Source organism: Hemiscyllium ocellatum, chromosome 3 (assembly GCF_020745735.1).
Source record: "Hemiscyllium ocellatum isolate sHemOce1 chromosome 3, sHemOce1.pat.X.cur, whole genome shotgun sequence".
Lineage (NCBI taxonomy): Eukaryota > Metazoa > Chordata > Chondrichthyes > Orectolobiformes > Hemiscylliidae > Hemiscyllium > Hemiscyllium ocellatum.
Window position 1 is genome coordinate 104,187,572 of NC_083403.1, and position 19,459 is coordinate 104,207,030.

General features: G+C 44.3%; 1 protein-coding gene across 2 annotated transcripts in view; it reads right to left on the reverse strand.

The window, feature by feature from the left end:
- Nucleotides 1–8,559, reverse strand: part of slc35f3b (solute carrier family 35 member F3b) — a 141,439-nt gene extending 132,880 nt beyond the window's left edge. Inside the window, exon 1 of one of the 2 annotated variants that reach the window (XM_060852505.1) lies at nucleotides 8,337–8,559. In XM_060852505.1, the coding sequence (XP_060708488.1) occupies nucleotides 8,337–8,418 (82 nt within the window). In that variant the 5' untranslated portion in view covers nucleotides 8,419–8,559. The remainder of the gene's footprint in view (nucleotides 1–8,336) is intronic. The other variant, XM_060852496.1, reaches the window with a different exon arrangement.
- Between the last annotated feature and the right edge of the window lie 10,900 nt (nucleotides 8,560–19,459).

The following is a 19,459-nucleotide window of genomic DNA, read 5'->3' on the forward strand; positions in this document are numbered from 1 at the left end:
TGTGTGCCACATGCTAATGTCAGTGTGCCTCACGCTAATGTCAGTGTGTCAAATGCTATCATCAGTATACCACATAAACATCAGTGTGTCACATACACATCAGTGTATCACACACTGTCAGTGTGCCACATAAACATCACTGTGCCACATGCTAATGTCAGTGTGCCACATGCTACTGTCAGTGTGTCACACGCTAATGTCAGTGTGCCACATAAACATCAATGTGTCACAAGCTAACGTCAGTGTGCCACATGCTAATGTCAGCGTGCCACATAAACATCAGTGTCACACGCTAATGTCAGTGTGCCACATGAATGTCAGTGTGCCAGACGAATTAGTAAAAAGATGTTACACATTACTATCAATCACACGTTGATTTCATTGTTAGACATTAGCATCACTATCTCATATGTCATTACTGTGTTACACATGTTGATATCAGAATAAATGAGATGCCAACTTGCTGGAGATATGAATCTTGTCAGCTAAACAGGAAAGGCAGTATGTTACAAACAAAGGAAACTGATGACACAACCAACAGATCAGATCTAAGCTCTGCAGCCCTGCCTTGTCCAGTTGTGAATGTTACTGGACAATTAAACGAGCAGGAGGCTCAACAAGTACCCCCACTGTCAATAATGGGGACGTGTAGCCAATCTTCAGCCAGGAGTACAAAGTGGATGATCCATCTCAGTGTCCTCCAGTGGTCAGAACATTAAGTATAGGAGTTAGGACGTCATGTTGTAGCTGTACAGGACATTGGTTAGGCCACTTTTAGCATACTATGTACAATTCTGGTCACCCTTCTATAGGAAAGGTGTTGTTAAACTTGAGAGGGTGCTGAAAAGGATGTTGGGTTTGAGCTAAAGGGAAAGGCTGAATAAGTTGGGGCTGTTTTCCCTGGAGCATTGGAGTCTGAGGGGTTACCTTATAGAAGTTTATAAAATCATGAGGGGCATAAATAAGACAAATAGCCAAGGACTTTTTCCTAGGGTGGGGGAATCCAAAACTGAAGGGTGTAGGTTTAAGGTGGGAGGGTAAAGATCTACAAAGGATCTGAGGGGTGCCTTTTTCACACAGAGGGTGTTGTGTGTATGGACTGTGCTGCCAGAGGAAATGGCGGAGGCGGGTACATTTCCAACTTTTAAAAGGCACCTGGATGGGTATGAATAGGAAGGGTCTAGTGGGATATGGACCATGTACTGGCAAATGGGACTATGCCAGACTGGGATATCTGCTCAGCATGGACACGTTGGACCAAAGGGTCTGTTTCCATAATGTATGACTCTGCGGCTCTATCACAAATGCCAGTCTTCAACCAACTTGAATCACTCATACATAATGATATCAAAAACAGCTGGAGGCATTGGATACTGCAAAGGCTTTGGGCCCTGACAACACTCTGGCTATAGCACTGCAGACATGCTCCAGAACTTGTCAAGCCCCTAGCCAAGCTGTTCCAGCAAAGCTACAACAATATGGAAAATTGTCCAGGTACGTCCTGTACACAAAAAGCAGGATAAATCCAACCCGGCCAATTACTGCTCCATTGATCTTCTCTCGAACATCAGTGAAGTGATGGGAAGGTCTCATTAACAGTGCTAATATGCAGCACCGGCTCAGCAATAACCTGCTCAGTGACGCCCAGTTTGGGTTCTGTCAGGGCCACTCAGTTCCTGACCTCATTACAGCCTTGGCCCAAACATGGAGAAAAGAGCTGAATTCCAGAGGGGAGGTGAGAATGACAGCTCTTGACATCACATTCGACTGCATGTGAAATCCAGGAACCCTAGCAAAGTTGGAATCAACTCTCCACTGGCTGGAGTCATACCTTGCACATAGGAAAATGGTCACGGTTACCGGAGGTCAGTCAGCTCCAGGACATCTCTGCAGGAGTTCCTCAGGGTAGTGTCCTCCGCCAACCATCTCCAGCTGCTTCATCAATTACCTTCCCTCCATTAGAAGGTCAGAAGTGGAGATATTCAATGATGACCGCACAATGTTCAGCACCATTCACAACTCCTCAAATAGTGAAGCAGTCCATGTTCAGATGCAACATGATCTGGACAATGTCCAGGTTGAGGCTGACAAGTGTCAAGTAACATTTACTCCACACAAATACCAAGCTATGACAATTTCCAAAAAGAAACAATCTAACAACCACTTCTTGTCATTCAATGGTGTTACTATCACTGAATACCTCAATAACAACTTCCTCGGGATTACCATTGATCAGAAACCTAGCACTGCTACCTCACAGCGCCTGAGACCCGGGTTCAGTTCCTGCCTCAGGCGACTGACTGTGTGGAGTTTGTACATTCTCCCCGTGTCTGTGTGGGTTTCCTCCGGGTGCTCCGGTTTCCTCCCACAGTCCAAAGATGTGCGGGTCAGGTAATTGGCCATGCTAAATTGCCCGTAGTGTTAGGTAAGGGGTAAATGTAGGGGAATGGGTGGGTCGCGCTTCGGTGGGTCGGTGTGGACTTGTTGGGCCAAAGGGCCTGTTTCCACACTGTAAGTAATCTAATCTAATCTAATCTAATCAATTGACTCACAAGCTTAACACGTGTTTACAAGAGCAGGTAGGAGGCTGGGAATACTGTGGTGAGTAACTCACCACCTGACTCCTCAAAGCCTGTCCACCAGGCCAGGTCAGGAGAATAATGGAGTGTTCCCCACTTGCCTGGGTGAGTGCAGCTCCAATAACATTCAAGACGCTCGACACCATTCAGGACAAAGCAACCCACTCAACTGGCATCACATCCACAAGCATCCATTTCCACCGCCACTGACGCTCAATAGCAGCAGTGTGTACCATCTACAAGGCACACTTGTTGAAATTCACCAAAGATCCCTAGACAGCACCTTCCAAACCCACAACCACTTCCATCTAGAAGGACAAGGACAGCAGTTACATGGGACTACTACCACCTACAAGTTCCTCTTCAAGCTACTCACCATCCTGATCTGGAAATAGATCAGTGTTCCTTCACTATTGCTGGGTCAAACTCCTGGAATTCTCTCCCTAATAGCATTGTGGGTCAACCTATAGCAAGTGGACTGCAGTGGTTCAAGAAGTCAGTTCACCACCACCTTACAAGGGCAGCTAGGGACAGGCAATAAATGCTGGCCCGACAACGACACACACATCCTACTAATCAATAAAACAAATGGCATAGGAAAATGCTTTAAAGCAGTTTGGGCAGATCCTGGGGAACAAGATGCACATCCAAAGCTGGCACCTCTCCAATCTGAAAGGACCATGGCAGCACATGCATTCGGAACGTGATCACATTCAAGTCTCCCTACAAGCTGCATACTGTCCTGATGTGGAGCTTCACTGATGCAGGGACTTTGTGGTAGAACTGTGCGTCTGCCTACAACTCAATGGACTGCAGCAGTTTAGCAGGTTGTTTTCACCACGGGACCATACCCCACCATCAAAACCAGGATCCCTCGAATCGAGGACTTCCCCCTCACCCCGAATCTAGGAACCTCACCCTCCAAATCCAGGATTGCCGAGATCTGGAACAGGTAAGTCTGAAGGGTCTCACAGTAGGGGTCAGAATAAAAGCCAGGGAAAACATAGATAGAGATCGGGGAGGCGGTGACAGGGAACTATTCCTGGGTGGGATGGGAATGGGGCTTTAAGGAGTAGAGTGGGGAGGAGGAGAAGATGTGTTTTCCATGAAGGGAGATACCCCACCTTCCCACACTGAATGACCCGGGCTTCAACTGCCCTTACCATTCACCCCCCCCCCCCCAACACTCCCCCTTCCCAATGAACCCCTCCCTCCACCCGATCAGTCTCATAGTGAAAACTGCGGAGTAAGCTGCCTTTATGTGGCCAATAGCCGGGGAAAGGCGAGGTCCTGGTGTGGCCTCACACGTCCTGGGGAAAGTTGCAAATGAGTCAGAGGTGAACAGGAGGATGAATTTCACAAAGCCCACTTGGAAACCTGCCAGTGGAGAACCATTGTGTTCTGCCCTGCGTTACACTTATTAGTCAGCGGTTAATATTACACTGTCACACACGTGTATATCATTGTTAGAAAACAGAACAATTAGGAGCAGGAATGGGCCATTCATTCCCCTCCAGTCTACTCTGCCATTCAATAACACCACAGCTGATTCGATTGTAATCTGACATTGTCACTCATGCCCAATAACCTTTCCACCCCTGTTTATCCCAGAGGCCATCTACCTCTGCCTTAAATAGATTCTAGCACTTGTTTCCACCACTTTATCAGGGAAAGTTGCAAAGGCTCACAATCATCAGAGAAAAGAAACTCACCTAAATACTTTTTAAACTGGTGACTCCTACTGGTCCCTAGTTTGAGACTCTCACAATGTTGAGCTTGCTCAGGCAGCTCCAGTGACCAACTCATTAATGCTTCTAGAGTTTTTGCTTCCAAGTTAGGAGAAGTTATACAGTGCCTTCAGGATTCTGTCATTGATAGCTGTAGCTGGTAGAGGAATATCAGAATTTAGTGGTGTTGGGTGATGTATTCCTGTCTTTTTATTCTGATAGCCCATAGTGCGTGATCCAACCATGTTTAAAAGCGTGCCTTAAGGAGACAGTCTTCAGGAAACAACAGAGAGTGGTTTGTTTGTGGAATGAACTGCCAGAGGAAATGATGGATGCAGGTAAAGTTACAAAATTTATAAGACATTTGAATAGGTACATGAATAGAAAAGGTTTGGAGGGATATGGACAAAATGCAGGCAAGTGGGTGTAGTTTCGTTTAGGAACACAGTCGGGCTGGACTGGTTGGACCAAAGGGTCTGTTTCTATGCTGTATCACTCTATGACTCTATGGTATTTACAAAACCATGTTGACCCTGCCTGATTATCTTGAATTATCCAAATGCTTAAAAGCTATTTCTTAATAGCTTCTAACATTTTCTCTCTGACAGATGTTAAGCTAACTGGACTGCAGTTTCTGCTTTCTGCCTTTCTTTTTGAATAGAGAAATTATATTTACTATCTTATAGTCTAATGGGACCAAATCTAAGGAGTTTTGGAAAATTAGAACCAAAGCAATAACTATTCCATTAGTAAATTCTTTTCATAGGATGAAGCCACAGGACACAGGCACTTGACCTCCTGTGCTTTTTTTCCAACTCCACATTTTATTGACTGTGAGAGATAGTGCAGCCCTCACTATCTCTCAGCCCACAACCCCAACAACTTACTCAGTGCCATTGCTCTGGTCATTGTGATTTCCTTTGGTTTCTCCACCCTTCCATTTTCTGATTGATTGCTGCTTCTAGGATATTCCTTACTCCACTATAGTCAAGACTTTACCAAATACTTGTTCTATTCATCTGCTATTTCCTTATTTTCATTGATCAATTCTCCAATCGGATTTTCTTTATGACTAATCTTCATTTTGTGAACTCTTTTCTTTCTTAAACAATTATAGAAGCCTTTACTATCTGTTTTTATACAGTTGGATAACTTTTCCTGTCCTCTAATTTTCCCCCGTATTTTTTTAAACCATAATTTGCTTTGTTTCAGTATTCTGTCCAATCTTCTGACCTGCCACCCATCTTTGCATAATGAAATGCTATTTTTTAAAATTTTGATACTATCTTTAACCTGACTAGCTAACTAAGGATGGGACTCTATTCCTAGGAATTTCCTTACTCATTGAAATGTTTCTGTTTTGAATATTCAGAAGTAACACTTTAAATGTTTTACACTGCATCTTCATTGAACTATCCTTTAACTTACTTTTCCAATTCACTTTAACCAGCTCTAGTTTCATGCCCTTAGAATTGTCCATTAATACTGTTACGCATGAATACCAGTGTTACATGTTAATACCATTGGGTCATAGAGTGATATAGCATAGAAACAGACCCTTTGGTCCAACCAGTCCAGCCCGACTGTGTACCTAAACAAAACTACATCCACTTGCCTGCATTTTGTCCCTTTCCTATTCAAGTACCTATCCAAATATCTTATAAATTTTGTAACTTTACCTGCATCCATCATTTCCTCTGGCAGTTCATTCCACAAACATACCACTCTCTGTTGTTTCCTGAAGACTGTCTCCTTAAGGCACACTTTTAAACATGGTTGGATCACGCACTATGGACTATCAGAATAAAAAGACAGGAATACATCACCCAACACCACTAAATTCTGATATTCCTCTACCAGCTACAGCTATCAATGACAGAATCCTGAAGGCACTGTATAACTTCTCCTAACTTGGAAGCAAAAACTCTAGAAGCATTAGTGAGCTGGTCACTGGAGCTGCCTGAGCAAGCTCAACATTGTCCTGTTTACACAAGAGACTGGAGGAAGTAAGATCTTAGTGTGTTGTATAGAAAGCTGCAGAAATACTTATCCTTCTATACATCTGTGAGACATCTAGATGGTGGGTTCCACATGAGTCAGCGTGGGCATCAAAATGGAAGGACAAAGTGGCCAACACTGAGGGGTTTTCAAGTGCAGAAATATCCAGAATTGAAGCTCTCCATCTGAGCGGGGCTGCTGATGATGGACATTCAGTACAAATGACTAATAACAAAATCCCTGAGATTAAGATCGCCTTGAAGCTGAACTTCAGGAAATGTGGAAAGTGCAGACTAGAGGAAACACACGCAGAAAGAACTACCTGGACAGCAATCTGAAGTGGTGCCAGTGTTTCCTTCAAACAGCTAGACAGGCTCAACAAATTCAGGTCATTCCTCCTAGTCTATCCTACAGAAAACACGTCTGCCATCAGCTTCCACAGCCATGTTAGAAAGCATAACAGATGACTTGATGCACGCAAGAATTGGCAATTCTTGAGAGGACAGAAACAATCACAGAGTACGTTTGTTTATAATAGTCTTATACATGTTTATCTCAGTGTCATATGTTTATATCACTGTATTTCATATTAATATCAGTGTTATGTCTTCTGTGGCAGTGTTGTACATTAATAATACTGTTATACACATGTACAGCAGTGCTACACATTAGTATCACAGTGTCACATCAATACTATAGTGTTATGCATGTTTATTCTGGTGCTACACAATATTTGGCATGGACTAGTTGGACCAAAGGGCCTATTTCTGTGCTGTACGACTCTATGACTATTAGTGTTATGAACCGTGGCTGCAATGTGGCACGTTACTATATACCATTACACAGGCTCATAATATTAGAGTATTACAATCTTCAGTGTGGTTAATACTATTGTGTTACACATGCTTATACTGGTGTTAGCTTCAATTAAATAGTGATATGTCTATTACAGTGTGACACATACCTACAGCAGTTACACCTTACTATTAGTGTTACGCGCTTTTATCATGATGTTACATGTTAATATTTGCGTATGTATGTCTATAGCAGTACTATACATTAATATTAGTGTTATGTATATCTATGGCAGAGTTATATATTAATATTAGTGTTATTAATATATAACTGTGTATATACATAACACTAATATTAATATAAAACTGTGTATATACATATTAGAGTTATGTATATACACAGTATTATGTATAATATTAGTGTTATGTATGTGTAAAGAAGTGTTACATATTAATATTAGTGTTATGTATGTCTACAGCAGTGCTACACATTAATATTAGTGTTATGTATATTTACAGCATTGTTATATATTAATATTAGTGTTATGTGTGTCTATAGAAGTGTTACACATTAATATTAGTGTTATGTATGTCTATAGCAGTGTATACATTAATATTAAAGTTATGTATATCTATAGCTGTGCTACACATTATTATTAAACTTCCACACACACATCTATATTTGCAATGCTATACATTACTTTAAGTATCAGGCCTGTTTACAGTAGTGTTACAAATTAACATTAGTTATCTGCATGTTTACCCTATTTCAATACCAAATATAACATTGCAGTGCTACACATAAGTGTTACACATAAAAAATAGTGTCCCACATTAATATGTGTATCAGCGCCACACAGATGTGAAGCAGTGATATATGTTAATACTAGTATCACATGTTAATATCAGTGTTTCCGATGTTAGAAAGTGAATACTGATGTTAAACATTGAAATATTACACTTGCTAGTTGTAGTTATAAACATTATCGCCACAATGTTGTCATTTTGGTTAATTGGAAACCACGTTAACCTGGGTGTTTACACGTGATTTTTTGTTAAGCTGCTGTCAAGAGTTGAAATTGTCAGAAAGCAGCACCTCTTGACTTGGACGAACCGGAGTTTCTACTCTATGCTAGATTTGAACCGCATTTGTGACCTTTCAACAGCAGCAGTGCTGGGTGGCTCTTCCCGCGTCCCCCCCCATCCCTCAGACCCAGGGGTATACAATCGTTACAAACCTTCCACCTTGGTGAGAGTTAGCACCGGACTATTGCAGGCAGTGAGAGGGGCCACTCTGGCCGAATGCTTTTTCATCGTCATCCCGTCTCAAGGGCAGTGTGGGAACTGCTCGACCCTGCATCTCACCAGCCACACAAGAAGAGATGCAGTCCTTCGCTGTCACATCCCTCTCGGCAGCCTGGCTGTTTATGTCTGTCTGATATACAGCAGGTAACACACAAATATACAGTGTGTTTGCTGTAATCATGAGGCGTCACATGTTGGTGTCTTCCTTCCCGGTTGCAAAAATAAACAAAATGCACCGTCTCAAAGCAGCAGGGCTGTACTTTCCGTTAGTGGCGCAATGCTGTTATCCCTCCCTCCCCCAGCCCCTGCCCTCCTCATACCTGCCTGTTTAGCTCTGCCCCCACTAGCAGCAGCTCCAGCCTCAACTCCACCTCCTGAAGCAGGCACCCTCTCTCCCTCCCCCCCCCCCCCCGGCCAATTCGATCAGAAGTAAACTCCAATCTGCAATATTTTATTCTTTCACATCTCCCACACATATTGTCCACTTGTAAGGGAGCCCACGGCAAGGCGCTATCATTATAAACCAGTCACGAATAAAGCCAAGGGATTTCAGGATAAACTTCCTCACCCAAACATGGGGGGGAGTTCAGATGTTGCAGGAAAATTGCAGGGATCTATTTAATTGGAAGCTGGATAAACACGAGGGAGAGGGGAAATGATAATGTGTGCGGTGAACCCTGGGGTTGAATGATGTGTCTTTATGCTGTACTGTGCAACTCAATCATTCATCAACTTAATGAGGTGGTTGGCTGTGACAATGTGATATTCCCAAATGATGGCGATGAGAAGGTGGCGGGGGTTATGATCAATAAGTTTGTGGCTGACACAAGATTGGTCGGGTGGTTGACAGTGAGAAGGAAGGTTTTAGATTACAAGATATAAACAGATTGATCAGATGGGCAGGTTAGTGACAGATGGAATTTAAGCCTGATAAATATGAGATTGGAAGAAGGAATTCGACAAGGGAGTACTCTATGAATGGCAGGACATAAGGATGCTCAGAGGAACAGAGGGATCTTCCAGTGCTTATCCAAAGATCACTGAAGGAAGAGGGATTTTGGAGTGCTTGTCCATAGATCCCTGAAAGAAGAAGGATTTTGGGGTGCTTGTCCATAGATCCCTGAAGGAAAAGGGATCTTGGGGTGCTTGTCCATCGATCCCTGAAGGAAAAGGGATCTTGGGGTGCTTGTCCGTTTGATCCCTGAAGGAAAAGGGATCTTGGGGTGCTTGTCCGTTTGATCCCTGAAGGAAAAGGGATTTTGGGGTGCTCGTCCGAATATCCCTGAAGGAAGAAGGATCTTGGGGTGCTTGTCCGTAGATCCCTAAAGGCAGCAGGACAGGGTAATACTGTAGTTAAGGCACCATATGGGACACTTGCCTTTATCAGTTGGGACATGGATTTTAAGGAGGTCATGTTGAAGAACTTTGATCAGGCCACAGTAGGAGTAATGTGTACAATTCCGGTCACCACACTTTAAGAAGGATATGTTTGCACTGGTGGAGGTGCAAAAGAGGGTCACCAGGATGTTGCCTGGGATGGAGTATTTCAGCTATGAAGAGACGCTGGATAAGCAGTTTGGGTTGTTTTCTTTCAAGCAGAGATGTTTGTGGGGAAGGTGTATGAAATAAAGAGGACCATGGACAGGGTGAATAGAAAGCACCTTTGTTGAGGGGCCAGTAACATGAGGCATGATATTGAAGTGAAAGGCAGGAGCTTGAGAGGGAATTTAAGGAAAAACATTTTCACCCAGAGGGTGATGGGGTCTGCAATGCACTTCCTGAGAGGGAAACCTCACAATCTTTAGAAGGTACTTGGATGAGCACTGGTTGTATCACAACATTCAAGGCTATCAGCCTAGTGTGGGAAAGAGGGACTAATGTATATAATCGTTGATTGTTGGTGGTACAGGCTCAATGGGCTGAAGGGCCTCTTCTGGACTGTAGGATTCTACGATTGTTTGTCTGGATTGGTTTTACTCTATGTCCAACTATTCAGGACATATGACCACTGTCTCTTGAGGGCTCTTGCAACACAGTGGTAGTGCCCCTACCTCTTGCTGAGAAGATCTTGGTTCAGGTTTTACCTGCCCTGGATGTATGTTATCACATGTCAAAACAAATTGATTACAATAGCTATTGTAACTGATGTCCCAGCCAATGGTGTGGGTTGGAATGGGCAAACTGATGAAAGGTGAACTTTAATGTGGAGAAACGTGGGATTTGCAAAGGAAAGGCATGGAGGGAGAACCTAAACCAAAAGGTGCAACCTTAAACGATGTGTAGGAGCAGAGAGACCTGGGGTATATGTGCACAACTCATTGAAGATGGCAGGAGGGGTTCAGAGTGCTGTTTGTTAATGAAGCAAACATTACCCTCCATTTTACTAATGGGGCATAGAGTAGGAGAAGGTTACAATGAACTTGTCACCAGTTCAGTCTTATCTGGATGACTGCTTCCAGCAATAGGCAGCACACTTTAGGAAAGTTGGGAGGACATTGGATGAGGTGCCTCTGCTTTGAAGACAGATTGGAGAAGTTTGGAGTTTGTTCCTTGGAGAACAGAAAGTTGAGGGGAGATTTGATAAGGTTTTCAAAATCAAGAGGGATCTGGACAGATGGTGAAAGGATCGAGACTAAAAGGACGCAGACAGTGAAGGCGGTGTTTGGTATGCTTTCCTTTATTGGTCAGAGTATTGAGTACAGGAGTTGGGAAGTCATGTTGGATAGGCCACCGTTGGAATATTGCGTGCAATTCTGGTCTCCTTTCTTTCGGAAAGATGTTGTGAAACTTGAAAGGCTTCAGAAAAGATATCCAAGGATGTTGCCAGAGTTGGAGGATCTGAGCTATAGGAAGAGGCTGAACAGGCTGGGGCTGTTTTCCCTGCAGCGTCCGAGGCTGAGGTGTGACCTTATAGAGGTTTATAAAATCATGAGAGGCATGGATAGGATAAATAGATAAAGTCTTTTCCCTGGGATGGGGGAGTCCAGAATTAGACGGCATAGTTTTAGGGTGAGAGGGGAAAGATATAAAAGAGATCTAAGAGGCAACATTTTCACACAGAGGGTGGTACGTATATGGAATGAGCTGCCAGAGGAAATGGTGGAGGCTGGTACAATTGCAACATTTAAGAGGCATTTGGATGGGTATAGGAATAGGAAGGGTTTGGAGGGATATGGGCCAAGTGCTGGCAGGTGGGACTAGATTGGGTTGGGATATCTGGTCGGCATAGACGAGTTGGACCGAAGGGTCTGTCTCCGTGCTGTACATCTCTATGTCTCATTGACTCTATAAAAGATCAAAAACTCTATGAGAAAGAAAGTTTTCACTCATCAAACTGTTAATGTCTGGGATAGGGTGCCTGAGATTGAGGTAAGCCAGTTTCATTGAAGGCATTCAGAAAGGAGATACCAGTAAAGGATGCATTGCAAAGTTATGGAGGGAAAGGCACTGACTGAAATGTCCCATTCGGAGAGGCAGTGTAAATACGATGGGCCGATAGAACTTCTTGTGCACCATAACCACTCCATCAAACAAGGCAGATTACAGCTGTCCCCTTCTCAGTTCAGCACCAACTTGTACTGTGGGCTGGGCTCAAGCTAGTCTTGGATTCCAACTGCACGTGCTCCACACTTTGTGTACATATTGGATCCAGTCCTCAGTCAGCTTCACCAGTGGGGATTCACTCCGCCCACCCCATCACTTTGTGGAATGTGTGAAGCCACTAAAACCAAGACTCTGTCTGGTTTGTCCTCAGCAATTCATATTCGGTGACTTGGCTTTTGGTCCTCCCTCTATTGACCACAGCTAGGAAACAGGTGACCAGCTTTCTGTTTCTCACCTAGCTTGGGCGCTTGCTGTGCTGAAATTGACTGCTACACTCTACTATAAAACAGTACATCATTTATGGAAAGCGTTTGAGACGTCTGAAAGGATGTTATCCTGCACTTCAGAATACCACATCCCTCTTTATAGCCTGCCACATTGACCAGTGCTAAGACATGCGGGCGGTGTAGTATTACTCCCATCCAGTGTGAAATGCTCAATTGAAGATTGGTCAATTGTGGCGATCTTCCTTCCCTTTCACAATCTCAGTCTCCCCACTTTACAATGAATGAAATAAATATCCTTTGACACAAATTGGAACCAATCTTTGTGTGATAACTGTCCTGTACCACACCTCTCAGTGGGATGTTTTCCATCATTAATGGTACAATACAACGCAAATTATTGATGAACTGCAGCCGCTGTAGTAAGGTAGGGAAATCTATTATCCAACACTGGACATCACTGAGTGAAATGATTACTGAAGGTAACATTGGGAAGACATTGGGGTGAGGCCACATCTATTCCTCTCGACCTGTTGTGGCTCATGAGAGAAGGGAAGTTTGGGCACCGTTCAGAACTCTGTGGGAAGCTAGAGAAGTGATTGCTGGGCCTCTTGCTGAGATATTTGTATCAGCGATATTCACAGGTGAGGTGCCGGAAGTCCAGAGGTGTGCTAACATGGTGCCACTGTTTAAGAAGGGCGGTAGAGACAAGCCAGGGAACTATAGACCGGTGAGCTTGACCTTGGTGGTGGGCAAGTTGTTCGAGGGAATCCTGAGGAGCAGGATGTACATGTATTTGGAAACGCAAGGACTGATTCGGGACAGTCAACATGGCTTTGTGCGTGGGAAATCATGTCTCACAAACTTGATTGAGTTTTTTGATGAAGTAACAAAGAAGAATGATGAGGGCAGAGCAGTAGATGTGATCTATATGGACTTCAGTAAGGCGTTCAACAAGGTTCCCTATGGGAGACTGATTAGAAAGGTTAAATCTCACGGAATACAGGGAGAACTAGCCATTTGGATACAGAACTGACTCAAAGGTAAAAGACAGAGGGTGGTGGTGGAGGGTTGTTTTTCAGACTGGAGGCCTGTGACCAGTGGAGTGCCACAAGGATCGGTGCTGGGCCCTCTACTTTTTGTAATTTATATAAATGATTTGGATGTGAGCATAAGAGGTACAGTTAGTAAGTTTGCAGATGACACCTCAGATTACAACAGGATCTGAACCAGATGGGCCAATGGGCTGAGAAGTGGCAGATGGAGTTTAATTCAGATAAATGCAAGGTGCTGCATTTTGGGAAAGCAAATCTTAGCAGGACTTATACACTTAATGGTAAGGTCCTAGGGAGTGTTGCTGAACAAAGAGACCTTAGAGTGCAGGTTCATAGCTCCTTGAAAGTGGAGTCGCAGGTAGATAGAATAGTGAAGAAGGTGTTTGGTATGCTTTCCTTTATTGGTCAGAGTATTGAGTACAGGAGTTCAGAGGTCATGTTGCGGCTGTATAGGCCACTGTTGGAATATTGCATGCAATTCTGGTATCCTTCCTATCGGAAAGATGTTGTGAAACTTGAAAGGGTTCAGAAAGGATTTACAAGGATGTTGCCATGGTTGGAGGATTTGAGCTATAGGGAGAGGCTGAACAGGCTGGGGCTGTTTTCCCTGGAGAGTCAGAGGCTGAGGGGTGATCTTCTAGAGGTTTACAAAATTATGAGGGGCATGGATAGGATAAATAGACAAAGTCTTTTCCCTGGGATGGGGGAGTCCAGAACTAGAGGGCATAGGTTTAGGGTGAGAGGGGAAAGATATAAAAGAGACCTACGGGGCAACTTTTTCACACAGAGGGTGGTACGTGTATGGAATGAGCTGCCAGAGGACGTGGTGGAAGCTGGTACAATTGCAACATTTAAGAGGCATTTGGATGGGTATATGTATAGGAAGGATTTGGAGGGATATGGGTCGGGTGCTGGCAGGTGGGACTAGATTGGGTTGGGATATCTGGTCGGCATGGACAGGTTGGACGGAAGGGTCTGTTTCCATGCTGTACATCTCTATGACTCTGTTGGAGTCACTATTCACTGCTGGTCACTAAACCTGGGCCCAGAATTAGTAAGCTGTTCTCTGAGCATGAAGCTCTGGCCCAAACAGCTTCTGGGCAGATTTATTGGCAGCTCCTTGGCAACACAGCTGCTGTTATTTACACATGCAGTCTACACTCATATTGGAAAGAAGCAATAGGCAACAGAGCCTCTCACTGTGTAGGTTAGGAAAGGAAAACACGTGCATTCATATAGATCCTTTCACAACAATCCTTCCTCAAATATTTCACAGCTGGCAATGAACTTTGGAGGCATAGTTGCATTGAAAGGCAGAAAATGTTGGCAGCTAAATGTAACACAGCAAAATCCCAGAAGCGGCTATGTGGTAAAGAGCAAATCATTTGCCTATCGTATTGGAGACAAAAAACAAACTGCAGATGCTGGAATCCAAGATAAACAAGCAAGAGGCTGCAAGAACACAGCAAGCCAGGCAGCATCAGGAGGTGGAGAAGTCAACATTTCAGGTGTAACCCCTTCTTCAGGACTGGGTTACACCTGAAACATTGATTTCTCCAGCGCCTATAGTATTGGCCACCATGGAGAATACCCCTGCTCTTCTCTGAGATAGGCCCATGGTTCTACTTTACATCCACTGGAGAGGGCAAATGGGGCCTCAGTTTATTGTCTCATCTGAAAGTTGGCACCTCCCAGTGGTGTAATGCTCCCTGGGTACTGCACCAAGAATAGCCATCTGGATGACAGGCTCAAGTCTCTGGAATGCAGTGGAACCCAGGGTTGAAAGCGGCACACAGTGGTCAATAGCTGGCACTGTGGGCATCCCAGGCAAAGCTGGCATTTATCCCGAAACCAAGATGCCCTTGAAATGGTATTAAAGTGGGCCTTGTGTATAAGCCTGTATGGTGAAGGTATTCCCACAGTGATAGTAGAGAAGATGCTCCATGATTCTGACCCAATGACACTGAAAGACGGTGATTCACTGACATGTTGTGAAGATGCGTGTGACTTGGAGGCTAACATGGTTTGTTCCCATTGCATCTGCTTCCCTCCTTCTAGATGGTGGAGGCTGTAGGTTTGGGGCTTGCTGCCAATTGACTAGATCAGCAGCACTGCGACGGGGTAGGCAGCATTTGGCGGAAGGTGAGCTGGAACTTGGATTCAGTTGCTTCACTCCCACAGTCCCCCGGGATTGAAAGGAAAGGAACGCAATGTGTGGAACAGATGGCATGTGGCAGATGGTCAACTGATCTTTGCAAATTCTCTTGCTGTTGGGAACAAGAGATTCTTTGCGAGGGGGATGTTCCTTCCCAGAACCTCTGCCCCGTTGCCCATCCTGGAACAGCCATTGTCCAAGCACCTCTGGCCTTTTCCCAAACAGGAAGAGGTTCCTATTGGTCCATCAGACTCCACTTCCTCCATGTGGCAGATGTTGCTAAGACAATCCCCTTCGGGAACAGAAAGATGGCATGATTCTGAGCATACAGAAAATGTCCTCACTCTCAAATGCCAACAAAAAGATGTCATACCGTAATAAACTAAATGGAAAGTCGTGCTGTGTTGACATAGATGGGCGATGACTCCAAGCACAGACTTTAAATGGACAAACCGGGGCCTGAAATATCCTAGAGGAGAATCAAGTGGTTTGGCAGCAGGAAATTCAAACTGCATTTCTACAAATAATGAAGGAAGGTTGGAAAAGGTAGGAAATAAAAGGAAAACTAGGCAGTGTGGTCGTCAGAAAGTCAGGAAAGTCAGGCAGTGTGGTGGTCGGAAAGTCAGGAAAACTAGGCAGTGTGGTGGTCGGAAAGTCAGGAAAACTAGGCAGTGTAGTCATCAGAAAGTCAGGAAAATTAGACAATGTGGTGGTCGGAGATTCAGGAAAATTAGGGAGTGTGGTGGTTGGAAATTCAGGAAAATTAGGCTGTGTGGTGGTCGGAAATTCAGGAAAGTTAGGGAGTGTGGTAGTCGGAAATTCAGGAATATTAGGCAGTGTGGTGGTCGGAGATTCAGGAAAATTAGGGAGTGTGGTGGTCGGAAAGTTAGGAAAATTAGGCAGTGTCGTGGTCGGAAATTCAGGAAAATTAGGGAGTGTTGTGGTCGGAAATTCAGGAATATTAGGGAGTGTGGTAGTTGGAAATTCAGGAATATTAGGCAGTGTGGAGGCCAGAAATTCAGGAATATTAGGCAGTATGGTGGATGAAAACTTGGAAAAACTAGACTATAATGAAGCTAGAACCATCCTCTTTAACACTTCAATATAAACCGTTAAGTAAAAATCATCCAATATACCATCTGGAAATAAAATTCACTTTGACGTACAGGGAGAAAGTGAGGACTGCAGATGCTGGAGATCAGAGCTGAAAATGTGTTGCTGGAAAAGCGCAGCAGGTCAGGCAGCATCCAAGGAGCAGGAGAATCGACGTTTCGGGCATGAGCCCTTCTTCAGGAAGAAGGGAAATGTCGATTCTCCTGCTCCTTGGATGCTGCTTGACCTGCTGCGCTTTTCCAGCAACACATTTTCAGAAATATCCCTCAGGTTTGGGATGGACTAAGAAATAACAAATTCATAAATCTTCACAGAGTAGGTGGTTTACCCAGTACAACTGAAGGAACTTCATCGGAGAGATGACAGAAAGTCTCTCTCATCAAGGTACTGTCTCAATGTGGGTAGGATGCTGCCTGCTGCTGAGATTTGGCTGCTGGGTTTAAGGACTGGAACTGCAAGTGGAATATTTCAGAAAAGCACTCAGTGAAGACACAAAGGAAAACTCTGGGGGTGGATGGGGGTGTTGGTTGTTGATTCTATCTCCCTCGGCTCCCTTTACCCTCACCAAGGTCAAACTGTCCCCTTTAACGCAGTAACAGTAAAGCCGAGATTTGCTGAGCTGCCCTGCTGGTGTGTCAGTGAAAACATGAACTTAGAAAATCTGTTTGTGATTAAGACTCACCTGCTAACTGAATTTACGCAATCAAAAATGGTTTTGTTTAATATACACAAATGTCGAAAAATTGTTTCCAGCAGCACCTGCACTTCAGGTGAAGTGAGTCTCTTCAGGATATCCTGTGGCTGCAAGAGGCTAAGTGAGGAAAGTTTTAACCACTTGGTGAATTCATGACACCCATTCGTTAATAGGCCATTCAGCCCAACTGATCCATATTGGTATTCATTCTCCACAGGAGCTTCCACACTCTGTTCTTTATCTAGCTATAAACATTAGTAACTTTCTCTCTCACCTACCTATCTCACTCATCTTATTGCATTCACCTGAGCCACTCCCTGTGGGAATAATGCCCACAATCCTGCTACTCAGAGTAAAGACGCACTCCTGAGATACCCTCTCCCCTAAAGAAGCACCCCTACTGATCATTGTCTAATATTTACCCCATCCTGAGTTCTGCTATCTCCCAGGGTTATACTTTAGCCTACCCCACCAAATACTTTCATTAGATTAAAACCCTATTAGGTCATCCATTTCTACCCATTTCTCTGCAAGGTAACTAAATTAAGAGAATTCAAAAATATCTTCCTTTACAAGGACCTGAGGTATAATTTTTTCACACAGAGGGTGGGGTGTGTCTGGAATGAGCTGCCAGAGGAAGTAGTGAAGGCTGGTACAATTATAACATCTAAAGGCATCTGGATGGGTATATGAATAGGAAGGGTTTAGAGGGATATGGGCCAAATGCTAGCAAGGTCAGATTGGGATGTCTGGTCAGTGTGAAGGACCTATTTCTATGCTCCATGGCTCTATGACTCAATGTAATTAGAAGATGACTCCTTGCAAATTGTGTCAGTGCTTCGAGGCCCTGGGAGTTGTGAAAAGCACCATATCAATACAAGCCTTTCTTTTTAACAGTCCGTGATTGTGATGCCATTGAATAAGAAAGGGCAAATGATACTCTCTTGCAGGAGATGGTCACTGAATAGTGTGAATGCTGCTTGCTACTTTTCAGCCCAAGCCTGCATATTGTCCAAGATTTGCAGCATTTGAACACAGGCTGCTTCAGTATCTGAGGAGTGGTGAATGGTGCTGAACATTGTGCAATCATCAGTGAACATCACCACTTCTAACCTTATGATTGGGGAAGGACATTGATGAAGCAGGTTGGGCCTAGGACACTGCCCTGAGGAACTCCTGCAGAGATGTTCTGGATGACCTCCTGACCTCTGACATCCACAACCAGCTTCCTATGTGACATCAACCAGCAGAGAGTTTACCCCCGGATTCCCATTGATTCCAGTTTTGTTGGGGCTCCTTGATGCCACACTCGGTTGAATGCAGCCTTGATGTCAAGGGCCATCACTCTCCCCTCCCCTCCCCTCCCCTCTGGAATTCAGCTCTTTTCTCCATGTTTGGACCAAGGCTGTAAATGAGATGAGGAGCTGAGTGACCCTGGTGGAACCCAAACTGGGCGTCACTGAGCAGGTTATTGCTGAGCCGGTGCTGCATATTAGCACTGTTAATGAGACCTTCCATCACTTCACTGATGATCAAGAGTAGACCATTGGGGAAGTAATTGGCCAGATTGGATTTGTCCTGCTTTTTCTGTACAGGACACAGGTGGGAAACTTTCCATATTGTTGGGTAGATGCCAGTGTTTCTTGGCTGGAGGCTTGTCAAATTCTGGACTATAAGTCTTCAGTACTATAGCCAATATGTTGTCAGGGCCCATAGCCTTTGTGGTATCCAGGGTCTCCAGCTGTTTTCTGATATCATGTTGAATGAATTGAATTGGTTGAAGACTGGCATCTATCATAGAGTCATACTCCTTCCATCACTTTGCTGGTGATCAAGAGTGGACTGATGGGGCAGTAATTGCCTGGGTTGGATTTGTCCTGTTTTTTATGTACAGCACAAACCTGGGTAATTTCCACATTGTCTGGTTGATGCCAATGTTGTAACTGTACTGGAACAGTTTAGCTAGGGGAGTGGCAAGTTCTGGAGCACAAGTCCTCAGTACTATTGTTGGGATGTTGTCAGGGTCCATAGCCTTTGCAATATTCAGTGCCTCTAACTGTTCCTTGGTATCATGTGCAGTGAATCGAATTGGCTGAAGATTGGATCTGTAATGTTGGGGACCACTGGAGGAGGCTGAGATGGATCATCTCCTCAGCACTTCTGGCTGAAGGTTGCAGTGAATGGTTCAGCCTTACCTTTTGTATTGTTGTGT